At 46.0% G+C, this 16,880-nt stretch overlaps 1 protein-coding gene across 14 annotated transcripts in view; it reads right to left on the reverse strand.

Annotated features, from left to right (window-relative positions):
• LOC139383688 (gephyrin a) overlaps positions 1-16,880 on the reverse strand; it is a 124,076-nt gene that overhangs the window by 69,725 nt on the left and 37,471 nt on the right. For 9 of the 14 annotated variants that reach the window (XM_071128239.1, XM_071128231.1, XM_071128241.1 and 6 more), the window contains exons 3-6: positions 5,027-5,084; positions 4,053-4,181; positions 398-559; positions 161-334 (exon numbers count right to left, since the gene is read on the reverse strand). In XM_071128239.1, the coding sequence (XP_070984340.1) occupies positions 161-334; positions 398-559; positions 4,053-4,181; positions 5,027-5,084 (523 nt within the window). The remainder of the gene's footprint in view (positions 1-160; positions 335-397; positions 560-4,052; positions 4,182-5,026; positions 5,085-16,880) is intronic. The other 5 variants (XM_071128240.1, XM_071128242.1, XM_071128235.1 and 2 more) reach the window with 1 other exon arrangement.

Consider the following 16,880-nt stretch of genomic DNA (forward strand, 5'->3'; position numbering starts at 1 on the left):
GGAACATCTCATTATCCTGTAGGGTCCACTCATCATCATGTAGGAATATCTCATTATCATGTAAGGCCCTCATTATCATGCGGTGTGGGATGTGTATATCACCCTCTGTTTCTTCAAAAAATAAATACAAACGCAATGGAGGAGAGCCAAAGAGTGTCACCTTGTCCTCTGTCTGGGTGCAGGCAATGCTGTTGAGGGTGAGGGGTGGGGAGAGGGGCGGTGGGGGTGAGGGCAGGTCCTCCAGAGCCTCATGGACATCCTTCACCTTCACAACCGCATCCCTCAGCAGGTCAATGGCGTGGGGCAGAGCTGGAAGAATGAACTGGAAACACTCCTGTAGGAAGAGAGTTAGGGGTCAGAGGTCAATGAGAGTACACACACACACACCAGATTTTACCTGTGAGCCCTTCTTGCTGCCAGGTAGGTTGATGATGAGGGTTTTGCCTCTGATTCCACAGACAGGCCTGGAGAGCATGCCCAGAGGTGTGACCTGAAGGGAGCCCATCAGCATAGCCAGGGCCATCCCTGGAGCCTCGCGCTCTATCACCTCTTTGGTGGCCTGCAGCATCGGGAAGTAGGAAGGGACAGAGTGAAAGGGAACACTGGTTACAGTACTGAACAAATATTACATTCACCTTCAGCAGGGTCAGGGATGGGCAACAAGGTCTAAGGCCAGGGCTGAGATTACAGCGTAACTGGCAACAAGGTCTAAGGCCAGGGCTGAGATTACAGCGTAACTGGCAACAAGGTCTAAGGCCAGGGCTGAGATTACAGCCTAACTGGCAACAAGGTCTAAGGCCAGGGCTGAGATTACAGCCTAACTGGCAACAAGGTCTAAGGCCAGGGCTGAGATTACAGCGTAACTGGCAACAAGGTCTAAGGCCAGGGCTGAGATTACAGCCTAACTGGCAACAAGGTCTAAGGCCAGGGCTGAGATTACAGCGTAACTGGCAACAAGGTCTAAGGCCAGGGCTGAGATTACAGCGTAACTGGCAACAAGGTCTAAGGCCAGGGCTGAGATTACAGCGTAACTGGCAACAAGGTCTAAGGCCAGGGCTGAGATTACAGCGTAACTGGCAACAAGGTCTAAGGCCAGGGCTGAGATTACAGCCTAACTGGCAACAAGGTCTAAGGCCAGGGCTGAGATTACAGCCTAACTGGCAACAAGGTCTAAGGCCAGGGCTGAGATTACAGCCTAAATGGAAACAAGGTCTAAGGCCAGGGCTGAGATTACAGTGTGAGTGATGTTGTTGCATGTGTGTTTGTCTGACTCTCCTACCATGGCCTGCTGTAACTATACAGTGGCTTGCGAAAGTATTCACTCCCCTTGGCATTTTTCCTATTTTGTTGCCTTACAAACTGGATTTAAAATAGATTTTTGGGGGGTTTGTATCATTTGATTTACACAACATGCCTACGACTTTGAAGATGCAAAACATTTTGTATTGTGAAACAAACAAGAAATATTGAGCATGCATAACTATTCACCCCCCCAAGGTCAAAACGTTTTGCCGCAATTAGAGCTTCTTGGCGTATGTCTCTTGGGGTATGTCTCTATAATATTGGCACATCTAGCCACTGGGATTTTTGCCCATTCTTCAAGGCAAAACTGCTCCTGTAAGTTTGCTGTTAACCAGGGGAACACATCCATCTTTAGGTCATACCACAGATTCTCAATTGGATTGAGGTCTGGGCTTTGACTAGGCCATTCCAAGACATTTAAATGATTCCCCTTAAACCACTCGAGTGTTGCTTTAGCAGTATGCTTAGGGTCATTGTCCTGCTGGAAGGTGAACCTCCGTCCCAGTCTCAAATCTCTGGAAGACTGAAACAGGTTTCCCTCAAGAATTTCCCTGTATTTAGCGCCATCCATCATTCCTTCAATTCAGTTTCCCAGTCCCTGCCGATGAAAAACATACCCACAGCATGATGCTGCCACCACCATGCTTCACTGTGAGATGGTGTTCTCGGGGTGATGAGAGGTGTTGGGTTTGTGCCAGACATAGCGTTTTCCTTGATGGCAAAAAGCTCAATTTTAGTCTCATCTGACCAGAGTACCTTCTTCCATATGTTTGGGGAGTCTCCCACATGCCTTTTGGTGAATACCAAACATGTTTGCTTATTTTTTTCTGGCCACTCTTCCATAAAGCCCAGCTCTGTGGAGTGTATGGCTTAAAGTGGTCCTACGGACAGATACTCCAATCTCCGCTGTGGAGCTTTGCAGCTCCTTCAGGGTTATCTTTGGTCTCTTTGTTGCCTCTCTGATTAATGCCCTCCTTGCCTGCTCTGTGAGTTTGGTGGGTGGTCCACTCTTGGCAGGTTTGTTGTGGTGCCATATTCTTTACATTTTTTAATAATGGATTTAACGGTGCTTGGTGGGATGTTCAAAGTTTCTGATATTTTTTATCACCCAACCCTGATCTGTACGTCTCCACAACTTTGTCCCTGACCTGTTTGGAGAGCTCTTTGGTCTTCATGGTGCAGCTTGCTTGGTGGTACCCCCCTGCTTAGTGGTGTTGCAGAACAGGTGCATATACACTGAGATCATGTGACAGATGATGTAACACTTAGACTGCACACAGATGTACTTTAACTAATCATGTGACGTCTGAAGGTAATTGGTTGCACCAGATCTTATTTAGGGGGTGAACACACGCACCCACCACTTCTATGTTTTTTATTTTTTAGAAATATGTCATTTTTTACATTTTACTTCACCAATTTGGACTATTTTGTTTATGTCCGTTACATGAAGTCCAAATAAAAATCCATTTAAATTACAGGTTGTAATGCAACAAAATAGGAAAACTGCCAAGGGGAATGAATTCATTTTGCAAGGCACTGTATATGCGAGTGAGTGAGATGTTAGTAAAATTCCTGAACTAAATGTTTCCATTATTATAGATTGCAGCCGGGAGCAACAAGAGGAAGTGATGCGATGTGTGTGGACCCAAAAAGGACAGGAAGACACAGAACACATACATCAAGTGCAAGAAATACATTTGCACCACACACAGTAGAACTCTGTCCCTCTTGGTGTGTAGACCGGTCTTAATTTGTGTTCGATGGGGCTCATTTATCATTTCCATAAAATACTGTATGTAAAATGTGTCCTTCCAATTTGTTCAGTTCAAAGCAATAAACATGAATAGAGATGAAAACCTTGTTTCATTTATATTTGTTCAAGATAAACATGATTTATTCCACCCATGTCAAAACAACAAATAGCTGCTTTATCGATAAATGTGATCTAGCAGGTAAATGGCAAATATTAACCATATATGCTGTCTATAATGCTTGTAATTGGTATCAACATCTAAGTATTACGTAATAAGTATTTGTGTAAATTGTTATGGCTGTATTGTTTTAAAACCCCAATTATGTTGTGGGTCCATCAGATCTGCATTGGGTGAATAACAAAAACATGAACATCACAAGGTTTAAGAGAAGTGACGTTGTGTGCCCTTGAGATGAATGACAATTCAAACATGCACATTATTAAAAAAGAAGAAAAAGATAAGGACATATCAAAGAGAGGGGGAAGGGGGAGAGAGAGAGAGGGAATAATGAGAGAGGGAGGGGGAGAGAGAGAGAGGGAAGAATGAGAGAGGGAGGGGAGAGAGAGAGAGAAGAGGAAGAGAGAGAGAGAGAGAGAGAGAGTGGGGGGAGTCAACGTCCACAGCCAGCAGTAATCTCCAGGGAGTCACAAGCGCTTTCTCCCCATCACATGCACACACACAAGCAAATGAACATGCACTCATACACATACACAGAGTCAAACATAAGATAAAACACTCTCTCAACCCTAAAATATGACACACACATTGACAACGTATGCAAAATACATCATATGGAAAATAACATAGTGGAACAAAAACATGTATTTATCCGTACTGTGAAAAACCTGACAAAACACAAGATAATCTATGGTTTGACAAACACAACTCTCACATAAACATGCACATTGACCATGCAGGTGCCAACCAACACACACATGTGCACGCATAGCTACCAGCTTACACTAGATCTAGGGTCAACAGTCATCCACTCACATGGACACAAACACAAACTTTGGGGTCCCCATGTACCTCGGGCGTGACATCACGGGGGGCGAACCCTGTTCCTCCGGTGGTCAGAATCAGGTTCAGCTCCTTCTCATCACACCAGTCCACCAATGTCTCCTGAGGACAGAGTGCAGAGAGACACACCATTGGCTGGCAGCAGTGTAAATCACAGAGGTGACCACTCCATTGGCTGGGAGCAGTGTCAATCATATAGACAACAACAGACACAGGTTCAGGATAGAATACTAAAGCGCTGGGTGAATCTCAATTGTCTTTCCTTGATTCCTAGCATCCTCCCTTTTCACCTCCCCTTTCTCAAATTGCATTGGAGGAGAAGATCAGAGGGGACAAACCTTGGATCTTGTCCTCTAATGTGCCTGGAAAAGGAGGCAAGGAGAGAGGACGCAAGAAATCAAAGAAAGACCATTAAAATTCACCCACTGTGTGGGACAACTGTTTCCAAGACAGAAGGGTCTAACAATAACAACTCTTCAATGTAGGCCTTGTGAAAGAATACATGTGAGAATCCAAAATACTGTCACCTTTGAACTATAGCCTGCGGTGGGCTCTAGGGGGCAGCATGCAGTTAGAGTAGAGACAGCGAGAGAGAGAGAGAGAGAGAGAGAGAGAGAGACAGCGAGAGAGAGAGAGAGAGAGAGAGACAGAGAGACAGAGAGACAGAGAGACAGAGAGAGAGAGAGAGAGACAGAGAGAGAGAGAGACAGAGAGACAGAGAGAGAGAGAGGGGAGGGATGGGCAGAGAAGTTGGAGGGACAAAGAGGGAGAGAGGAAGACAGAGAGAGATCAGGAGAGAGAGAGAACGCAAGATGGAGAGATGAAGAGGAAGAGAGAGAGAGCGAGAGAGAGAGAGAGAGAGAGAGAGAGGGAGGGAGGGAGTAAGAGGGAGCGAAGAAGGGAGAGAGAGAGAGAGAGAGCAATAGAGGAGGGAGAGAGATATTTACCTTAATCTCATCAATCTCATCTGGGACTATTTTGTAGGAAGATATGACGCCTCCAAGCCTGTGGATGAGAAACAGAAAACAACAACAAGATCATAGTTAGTTCATATTCAGTCTCAACAAACTCACTAGAGACGGAAAGAGAGAGGGAGGGAAGAGGCAAACAAAACGGGGAGTGGAGAAATATGGAGACAGTAAGTAGGAGTGGGAGTAAAAGGAGAAGTGGTAAAACTGAGAGGAAGAAAAAAGGGTTATCCTGAACTGTACTCTAAGTTATGAGCCATCTGTATGTGCAGGTCAAAGAAAATGGACTCTTCAAAACAGACATTAAAGACAAAAGCGATAAGTAGTCAGTATTAGCTATTTTTAGAGAGTGATAGTGATTCACTGAGAAAATGCCACGAGACTGTTAGTTCAAGTCAAATCATGTCCACTGGCGCCTACCAGTGGAAGACGTATTTACCACAACAGGGCAAGAACGACACAGTAAAGCCCAGTATGAAGTCTTCTCCTCAGAACTATAGTCAGACAAAAATATCATTTTTCTCAGCTCTTTAAATGATAAAATTGTGAAAACCACAATACACGGAAATATTGAACACATTGAACATACAACCATCAAAACCTCATTCTAGAGGGAATTCAGTCCACTGTCAAAAGGAAATCCATCCAAAGTGGGTCACAGCATGCTAAATTGAGACATTCGAAAATGAGAATTTGTTCAACAAAACTAATCAGGATTTCCTTAATCCAGTTGTCAGAGAAACTACTTGTGTTGTGTGTGTGGATTGTGTGTTATGTGTTGGGGTGAGGTACGCAAGCGACTCAGGAGCTTCTAGGGAAAGTAGACACACACAAAAGGGTGAAATTCCAAGATGCAGACGTGGTTTGTTGTCCTCTCGTTTACTTTTTGTATATATTAAAATGTATTATTCAATCTCTTTTTCCATTTTAAATTAAACATACCTTCCGGTAACCCGCCTCACTCAATGTGACACGGATCCGCTATTGTTTTAGACCCTATAGCCAAAACTTTCATCAGAAGGTAGCCAGATAATTAGCTAAGTTACTAGCCATTTAGTCATTGTTAGCCACTGCTAGCGGACTTTACCCTCTGCTCACGCACCAGCCGTTTATTTAGCCTGGATAATACCTGCCAGCCTCGGACTGTTTTTCTCCACGACAACGCGTGGGGCAACGGTCAACTGAGTGACCCAGCCTCGAAGCTAACCCTGAGCCACGCGCTTCTCCCGGCTAGCAAACGAAATTCCCACAACTACAATACCTCTTTTGCTATTTGGCCAGGTCCCTTCGTCGTCCCTTCGTCGACACGGTGCCACGCCGTACCACCACAACTGACCCGCACACGTAACTCCACCAACCCCGATGTCCTTGCCGTGTCTGAATCCTGGCTTAGGAAGCCCACCAAAAATTCTGAGATTTTCATACCCAACTACAACATTTTCCATCAACATAGAACTGCCAAAGGGGGAGGGGTTGCAATCTACCGCAGAGATAGCTTGCAAAGTTCTGTCACAGTTTCCAGGTCTATGCCCAAACAGTTTGAGCTTTTAAAAATGAATCTCTCCAGAAATAAGTCTCACTGTTGCCGCCTGTTATAGACCCCCCTCAGCTCCCAGCTGTGCCCTGGACACCATATGTGAATTGATTGCCCCCCATCTATCTTCAGAGTTCGTTCTGTTAGGTGACCTAAACTGGGATATGCTTAACATCCCAGCAGTCCTACAATCTAAGATAGATGCCCTCAATCTCACTCAAATTATCAAGGAACCCACCAGGTACAACCCTAAATCCGTAAACATGGACACCCTCATAGATATTATCCTGACCAACTTGCCCTCCAAATACACCTCTGCTGTTTTCAATCATGATCTCAGCGATTACTGCCTCATTACTTGCATCCGCGATGGGTCCGCGGTCAAACGACCACCCCTCATCACTGTCAAATGCTCCCTAAAACACTTCTGCGAGCAGGCCTATCTAATCGACCTGGCCCAGGTATCCTGGAAGGATATTGACCTCATCCCGTCAGTTGAGGGTGCCTGGTCATTCTTTAAAAGTAATTTCCTCACCATCTTAAATAAGCATGCCCCTTTCAAAAAATGTAGAACTAAGAACAGATATAGCCCTTGGTTCACTCCAGACCTGACTGCCCTTGACCAGCACAAAAACATCCTATGACAGACTGCAATAGCATCGAATAGTCACTGCGATATGCAACTGTTCAGGGAAGTCAGGAACCAATACACACAGTCAGTCAGGAAAACAAAGGCTAGCTTTTTCAAACAGAAATTTACATCCTGTAGCTCTAACTCCAAAAAGCTTTGGGACACTAAAGTCCATGGAGAACAAGAGCACCTCCTCCCAGCTGCCCACTGCACTGAGGCAAGGTGACACGGTCACCACCGATAACTCAATGATAATCGAAAATTTCAATAAGCATTTCTCTACGTCTGGCCATGCTTTCCTCCTGGCTACCCCAACCCCGGCCAACAGCTCCGCACCCCTCGCAGCTACTTGCCCGAGCCTCCCCAGATTCTCCTTCACCCAAATCCAGATCACAAATGTTCTGAAAGAGCTGCAAAACCTGGACCCGTACAAATCAGCTGGGCTAGACAATCTGGACCCTCTCTTTCTAAAATGATCTGCCGCCATTGTTGCAACTTCTATTAATTTAGTCCGAGATCCCTAAAGATTGGAAAGCTGCCGCGGTCATCCCCCTCTTCAAAAGGGGTGACACTCTAGACCCAAACTGTTACAGACCTATAGCCATCCTGCACTGCCTTTCTAAAGTCTTTGAAAGCCAAGTTAATAAACAGATCACCGACCATTTCGAAACCCACCGTACCTTCGCCGTTGTACAATCCGGTTTCCGAGCTGGTCATGGGTGCACCTCCAAATGAGCTTCAATGCCATACAACACTCCTTCCGTGGCCTCCAACTGCTTTTAAACGCTAGCAAAACCAAATGCATGCTTTTCAACCGTTCGCTGCCCGCACCCGCTTGCTTGACCAGCAACACTACTCTGGATGGTTCTGACCTAGAATACGTGGACAACTACAAATACTTATTTTCCACCATATTTTGCAAATAAATTCATAAAAAATCCTACAATGTGGTTTTCTGGATTTTTTTTTCTCATTTTGTCTGTCATAGTTGAAGTGTTGAAGTGTACCTATGATGAAAATTACAGGCCTCTCTCATCTTATTAAGTGGGAGAACTTGCACAATTGGTGGCTGACAATACTTTTTTGCCCCACTGTAGGTGTCTGGCTAGACTGTAAACTCTCCTTCCAGACTCATATCAAACATCTCCAATTCAAAATCAAATCTAGAATCGGCTTTCTATTTTGCAACAAAGCCTCCTTCACTCAAGTCGCCAAACTTACCCTAGTAAAACCTTTCTTTCCAGTTCTCTGCTGCCAGTGACTGGAAGGAATTGCAAAAATCGCTGAAGCTGGAGACTTTAAACATCAGCTATCTGAGCAGCTAACCGATCGCTGCAGCTGTACATAGTCCATCTGTAAATAGCCCACGCAATCTACCTACCTCATCCCCATATTGTTTTTATTTACTTTGCTGCTCTTTTGCACACCAGTATCACTACTTACACACCATCATCTGCTCATCTATCACTCCAGTGTTAACCTGCTAAATTGTAATTCCTTTGCTACTATGGCCTATTAATTGCCATACCTCCTCATGCCATTTGCACACACTGTATATAGACTTTCTTTTTTTTCTATTGTGTTGAATGTATGCTTGTTTATTCCATGTAACTCTGTGTTGTTGTTTCTGTCCCACTGCTTTGCTTTATCTTGGCCAGGTCACAGTTGTAAATGAGAACTTGTTCTCAATTAGCTAACCTGCTTACATAAAGGTGAAATATATATACTTTTTAAATAAAATAAAAACACACACACACACACTTGGAATGACCCTTTCAGCAGTAGTAAAGTGGTGTTAAAAGAGAAGGTGGTATCATCTCATCAGTTTGTCTATAACATCAGTGATGCTTGTCGAAATGCCCTCCTGATTTGACTGGGGGAATGTTACTCCCAAAACTCCAGATTATTCTGGCCTAAGGAGATAGAGAAGGAGGAGGCCATTCGGAACAGCTGGAGAGAAGTAACGACAGAAGATGGGAAGAGGGGGAGAAAGAGGGAGGGATAGAAAGAGATTGGTGTGTTTTATATTTACATAAGGTTGAGCGGTGTGTGTGTGAGTGTGTGTGTGTTAACCGCTGTCCCTGTCTACAGCTGCTGAGTCCCAGCTGTGCAGATCTGCTCTGTTCTGGGACAGCTACATTAATAAATCTACTATGCACTCTCTCTCCCTCTCTCCTCCTCTCCCTCCCTCTCTCTCTCTTTGCCTCCCTCCCTCTCCAGCCTCCCTCCCTCCCTCCCTCCCTCTCCAGCCTCCATCCCTCCCTCCCTCTCCAGCCTCCCTCCCTCCCTCCCTCCCACTCCGGCCTCCCTCCCTCCCTCTCCGGCCTCCCTCCCTCCCTCTCCGGCCTCCCCCCGGAGGGCCTCCCTCCCTCTCCGGCCTCTGTCTCTCCTCCATCTCATTAACTACTCTGTCAGGCCAGCTAAAAGCTACACTTGAACAAGTCTCTCAAGTGTGCAGACGTACAGATACATTAACTACCCGTTCTATCTCCCCATTGCTCTTTAATTGTCCCTCTTCATCCATCTCTTTATCTCCATCCCTTGTGATGGACTCTAACCCATCAGTGTCCGGAGCGGAGAACAGGTATCTAGCTCCAAGTCATTCATGTGAAGGAGACGTAAAAGTCATTAGTGTGAGCGTGGTTGATCCCCCATCTATTCTCATCTGCTCTCATTAGCGAGAGAGAGAGAGAGAGAGAGAGAGGGGGGAGGAGAGAGAGAGAGACAGAGAGGGGGAGAGAGAGACCTTACCAGAACCCTGTTAGTGAGTGAAACAGGTTTAAAGGGTGATGTATCAAGAGCCCATCCTCTCTCCCTCCCTCCAATCCTATTTCTGTCTATCCCTGCCAACAGTCATTAGCGACTCAGAGCATCCTGTCCCTTGATCATAGCACCGCCACACACGGTCACTCACTGTCACTCACTCACACTACACTGACACTAACACACACACACATAGACACACTACATACGCATTGTTTTTTTGATGCAATTCATTTTAACTTTCTGACTGCATTTTTGGGAAAGGGCTCGTAAGTAAGCATTTCATGGTAAAGTGTAATGTATTTTAAGTTAAATGTTTATTTTTATCTTTATTTAACTAGGCAAGTTAGTTAAGAACTTAAGAACAAATTCTTATTTCCAATGACGGCCTGTTCAGGGGCAGAACGACAGATGTGTACCTTGTCAGCTCGGGGATTTGAACTTGCAACCTTCCGGTCACTAGTCCAACTCTCTAACCACTAGGCTACCCTGCCGCTACTTTTTGCAGGGCCACACCGTGTGTGGGTAGTGTTTGTCTCTCTCTATGTGTGTGTGTATGTGTGTGCGTATCTGTGTGTGTGCATCCAAGTTTATGAGTGTCTTTAACTGGTGTACTAGTGTACAGCCCCAGACTGTGTATGTGTGTAGTAGTCAGGTGTTGGTACAGTGGATGGATCCTAGCGTACAGCCCCAGACTGTGTATGTGTGTAGTAGTCAGGTGTTGGTACAGTGGATGGATCCTAGCGTACAGCCCCAGACTGTGTATGTGTGTAGTAGTCAGGTGTTGGAACAGTGGATGGATCCTAGCGTACAGCCCCAGACTGTGTATGTGTGTAGTAGTCAGGTGTTGGTACAGTGGATGGATCCTAGCGTACAGCCCCAGACTGTGTATGTGTGTAGTAGTCAGGTGTTGGAACAGTGGATGGATCCTAGTGTACAGCCCCAGACTGTGTATGTGTGTAGTAGTCAGGTGTTGGAACAGTGGATGGATCCTAGTGTACAACCCCAGACTGTGTATGTGTGTAGTAGTCAGGTGTTGGTACATCCTGCATGGACATCCTTGAAGTCTGGGCATTAGAAACCACTTAGCTAGCCTTGCCTTTAGCTAGCATTACAGTCTAGGCACGGGGAGGGAGGTGTCATGGAGTCATCTATCACAGCCATCCTCTGGTGCCTCAATGGTCCACGACACACACAGGTGCCTCAATGGTCCACGACACACACAGGTGCCTCAACGGTCCAGCACACACACACACACACACACACACACACACACACACACACACACACACACACACACACACACACACACACACACACACACACACACACACACACACACACACACACACACACACACACACACACACACACACACACACACACACACACACACACACACACACACACACACACACACAGCCTCAAATGGTCCACAACACCAGGACACACACACGGTGCCTCAATGGTCCGTTCCACAACACACACAGGTGCCTCAACGGTCCACAACACCAGGACACACACACACACACACACACACACACAGTGCCTCAAAGGTCCACAACACGATGCTGCCCTCGTGATATCAATTGTGGCACCAGAATAATTGGACCGAGATTATTTGATTATTTAAAAGGCACGTTACACACTGGTACCTGACCCTTAACTCTGCGAGGATAGAGGGAGGGAGGTTGACATGGCTGGATGGAGGGTGAGAGAGAAAGATGCAGAGGGAAGGAGGGAGAGGGATGAGGAAGAGAGAGAGAGAGAGAGACAAGATGATTGTGGACTTCAGGAAACAGCAGAGGGAGCACCCCCCCTATCCACATCGACGGGACCACAGTGGAGAAGGTGGAAAGCTTCAAGTTCCTCAACGTGACAATCTGAAATGGTCCACCCACACAGACCTCGGGAGGCTAAAGAAATTTGGCTTGGCACCTAAAACCCTCACAAACTTTTATAGATGTACAATTGAGAGCATCTTGTCGGGCTGTATCAACACCTAGGACAGCAACTGCATAGGCCACAACCGCAGGGCTCTCCAGAGGGTGGTGTGGTCTGCACAACGCTTCACCGGGGGCAAACTACCTGCCATCCAGGACACCTACAGCTTCCGATGTCACAGGAAGGACAAACAGACAATCAAGGACAACAACCACCGGAGCCACTGCCTGTTCACCCTGCTATCATCCAGAAAGCAAGGTCAGTACAGGGGCAACAAAGCTGGGACGAAGAGACTGAAAAACAGCTTCTATCTCAAGGCCATCAGACTATTAAATAGCCACCTCTAGCACATTAGAGGCTGCTGCCCCATATACAGTGGGGCAAAAAAAGTATTTAGTCAGCCACCAATTGTGCAAGTTTTCCCACTTAAAAAGATGAGAGAGGCCTGTAATTTTCATCATAGGTACACTTCAACTATGACAGTTGAAAAACTATGACAGCAAAAAATCACATTGTAGGATTTTTTATGAATTTATTTGCAAAATTTCAACCACTCCACAAATGTCTTGTTAACAAACTATCGTTTTGGCAGGTCGGTTAGGACAACTACTTTGTGCATGACACAAGTAATTTTTCCAGGACGACTTTTAAGGCTGTCTTTAAAGATTTGATCTCTCGCTCCAAAATGAGGAGCTCCTGGAGGGTTAAATTTGAATGAGATTTGTTGGTCCATCAGCTGATTCTGGAGGCTTCCTACAACCTAACTTCTCTTGCCTTGAAGTTTGTGCCCCTGTCAGCCAGGATCTCGTAGGGTTTCCTCCGTCGGGAGATAAGCCGTCATAGGGCCATGAGGAAGGTTTTAGTATCCAAACTCTCCAGTATGTCCAGGTGGACACATCTAGTTGTCAAACACTTGAATAGAATGCCCCAGCGCTTTTCCACTCGACGACCTAGCTTGATTGTCAAGGGGCCAAAGCAATCTACTCCTGTTGACCAGAAAGGTGGTTTGAGGAGGCGCAAGCGAGCAGGGGGGTAAATCTGCAATTTTAGGCACAGTGACTCCGGCCTGCCATCTCTGACATTCCCTGAAGGCGTATTTGTGCTTACAAATGGCTCCTCATCCTCCAAGTAACCAGTACTTACGCCTCATGTCCCCATACTCTCTCTGGCCCTGGGTGGAGAAGCCTGAAGCCTCTCATAACTCTTGATGAGGAGGCTGGTAATAGGGTGTCTGGAGTCAAGTAGGAAAATAACCTCACACTCAACGTCAACAAAACTAAGGAGATGATTGTGGACTTCAGGAAACAGCAGAGGGAACACCCCCCTATCCACATTGATGGAACAGTAGTGGAGAGGGTAGCAAGTTTTAAGTTCCTCGGCATACACATCACAGACAAACTGAATTGGTCCACTCACACAGACAGCATTGTGAAGAAGGCGCAGCAGCGCCTCTTCAACCTCAGGAGGCTGAAGAAATTCGGCTTGTCACCAAAAGCACTCACAAACTTCTACAGATGCACAATCGAGAGCATCCTGGCGGGCTGTATCACCGCCTGGTACGGCAACTGCTCCGCCATCAACCGTAAGGCTCTCCAGAGGGTAGTGAGGTCTGCACAACGCATCACCGGGGGCAAACTACCTGCCCTCCAGGACACCTACACCACCCGATGTCACAGGAAGGCCATAAAGATCATCAAGGACATCAACCACCCGAGCCACTGCCTGTTCACCCCGCGATCATCCAGAAGGTGAGGTCAGTACAGGTGCATCAAAGCTGGGACCGAGAGACTGAAAAACAGCTTCTATCTCAAGGCTATCAGACTGTTAAACAGCCACCACTAACATTGAGTGGCTGCTGCCAACACACTGACACTGACTCAACTCCAGCCACTTTAATAATGGGATTGATGGGAAATGATGTAAATATATCACTAGCCACTTTAAACAATGCTACCTTATATAATGTTACTTACCCTACATTATTCATCTCATAGGCATACGTATATACTGTACTCTATATCATCGACTGTATCCTTATGTAATACATGTATCACTAGCCACTTTAACTATGCCACTTTGTTTACATACTCATCTCATATGTATATACTGTACTCGATACAATCTACTGTATCTGCCTATGCTGCTCTGTACCATCACTCATTCATATATCCTTATGTACATATTCTTTATCCCCTCACACTGTGTACAAGACAGTAGTTTTGGAATTGTTAGTTAGATTACTTGTTGGTTATTACTGCATTGTCGGAACTAGAAGCACAAGCATTTCGCTACACTCGCATTAACATCTGCTAACCATGTGTATGTGACAAATAAAATTTGATTTGATTTGATTTGAAGTATAATTGGGTGGATAGCATTGGGATCCAAGACTTCTGCTTGGAGCGCCAAATTCAAATTAAATTACTAAAAATATTTAATTTTCATGAAATCACAAGTGCAATATAGCAAAACACAGCTTAGCTTGTTGTTAATCCACCTGGTGTGTCAGATTTCCAAAAAGCTTTTCGGCGAAAGCATACCAAGCGTTTATGTAAGGACATCTCTCTCAGCAGACAAAACATTACAAACAGCTAGCAGCAAAGTAGATTGGTCACGAAAGTCAGAAAAGCAATAAAATGAATCACTTACCTTTGATGATCTTCGGATGTTTGCACTCCCAGACTCCCAGATACACAATAAATGTTCCTTTTCCTTATTTTTATATCCAAAATACCTCCATTTGGTTGGCGCGTTATGTTCAGAAATCCACAGGCTCTAGCGGTCACGACGGGGCAGACGTCAATTTCCAATTGTTTTTTTAAATATATAATCAATAACATTTCAACCGGACTGTAGCTTCTTCAATAGGAGAGAGAGAGAAAATGTCTGCTCCACTCTGTTGGTGCATGCAAAACGCTGCTGGCACCCAGCCATCCAATGACGCAATGTTATCTTTCTCGCTCATTTATCAAAATAAAAGCCTGAAACTATGTCTAAAGACTGTTCACACCATGTGGAAGCCATAGAAAAATGAATCTGGTTGATATCCCTTTAAATGGAGAGAAGGCATGCAATGGAACAGAGAGCTTTCAGGAAAAACAGCACTTCCTGGTTGGATTTTCCTCAGGTTTTCGCCTGCAATATCAGTTCTGTTACACTCACAGACAATATTTTAACAGTTTTGGAAACTTTAGAGTGTTTTCTATACTAATCTGACAATTATTAGCATATTCTAGATTCTGGGCCTGAGAAATAGGCAGTTTCATTTGGGTACATTTTTCATCTAAACATCAAAGTACTGCCCCCTACACTCAAGGGTTTTACCACGAGTAACGTCATCAGCAGGATTGTTTACGCTGTCAACATACCTCCAGTCCTGGACTTCTGTTAGGTCTTGGATTTCCGCAATGCGAGTCCCGACAAACACCTTATACCTGCAGGACTCCGACTTGAGCCTTTTCAATACAGTGGTCGAATCACTCCAGTAGATGACCCTTTGAATTGGCAAGGTGAGCTCGGTTCGCAAGGTAGAGGCCAACTGGGCTCCGGAAAGGACAGCGCTGAGTTCCAGTCTAGGCATTGACAACTGCTTCTTGGGTGGACCTGGCCATGACAAAGGAAACATGGGTGTGGCCTGCCTTATCCTCCATTCTTAGATTGGAGCGAGCTTATGTGGCGGTTTCCTACGTGTCACAGAACACATGCCGTTCTAGGCATGATCCCAGTTGGTCAGCACAGGGTGGTACATGGCATTTGGGCTTCAGCGAGCTCTGATAACTCTTTCCCAACAGATCCATTGTTCCACTAGGTCAGCCGACTGAATTGGTCCATCCCAGTCCCTCCTGGTCTGCCACAGGTCCTGGACTAAAACTTTGGCCCAGGTTGTATATGGCAGGATATACCCAAGGGGTTCATATTGACTGGCCAGGGTCCAATAGATGGTGCGCAGAGTGGGGGTTTTGGTACTCAGGGCTGAGCGGTGCTTCTACCCCAGGGTGTCCGGTATGTAGCTCCATCTCAGTCCTAGAGTGGGCTCCTCTGGGTTAGCACCAGACTGCGAAAGCCATAGTTCACTGCTACTGGACCTGGCAGGTGCTGGATAACCTCCGCTCTGTTACTAGCCCACTGTCGGACCTCAAATCCCCCTTTGGACAGGAGATTCCGTACTTTATCAAGGAGTGCTTTTTCTTCAGCCATAGATGGGACGCTCTGTAAGCAGTTATCCACATAGAAGGCATTGTCCACTGAATCCCATACTTCTGGGTCACTGTCTGGGTGCTCTCCTGCGTGTCTCTGCAGAGCGTATATGGCACAGCAAGGACTGCGGGTGGTGCCAAATGGGAGTACTTGCCATTCATAGATTGTGGCATCTGCGTCTCGTTCCATATCTCACCACATGAACCGGAGCAGTGTAGTGTCGGAAGGCATCAGACGAATCTGATGAAACATGGCTTTGATGTCTCCACTGTTGGCTGTGGAGTGCTGCTGGAACCGGAGAAGGACACCGAGCAAGGAAAGACGGTTGGAAGGTTGGTCTGGGGAGTAGACAGTCATTCAGGCTTTGACCAGCAGCTTGGAATGAAAAGTTGAAGACAAGTCTGTACTTTCCACCGTGTTGATGGATAACATGGTGAGGGAGATACCAGGATTCGCTGAGTGAGTTTCCCTCTTCGTGCGCTGTCACTTTGGTGACATAGCCTGCCGTCACATGAATCGCTCGGTTACGAAATACAACAAGCTCAGGATTCTTCACAAGGCGTCGCTCCGTTCCACACAGTAGGGGGAGTACAGCCCGTGTTGTGGTTGCCAGAGGAGGATGGTTGGGCACCCGTAGCAGTGGGGTCGCGTACCTCTGAACGCCATCCATTTCAGTGGTGGTGGTGTGCTTCTCCAGGTCTAATGCATAGGAGTCATGTTTCGAGTGGGTGACCTCCTGTAGCTTCAGGTTGGAGAAGGTGTCC

This window comes from Oncorhynchus clarkii, chromosome 25 (assembly GCF_045791955.1).
Source record: "Oncorhynchus clarkii lewisi isolate Uvic-CL-2024 chromosome 25, UVic_Ocla_1.0, whole genome shotgun sequence".
NCBI lineage: Eukaryota > Metazoa > Chordata > Actinopteri > Salmoniformes > Salmonidae > Oncorhynchus > Oncorhynchus clarkii.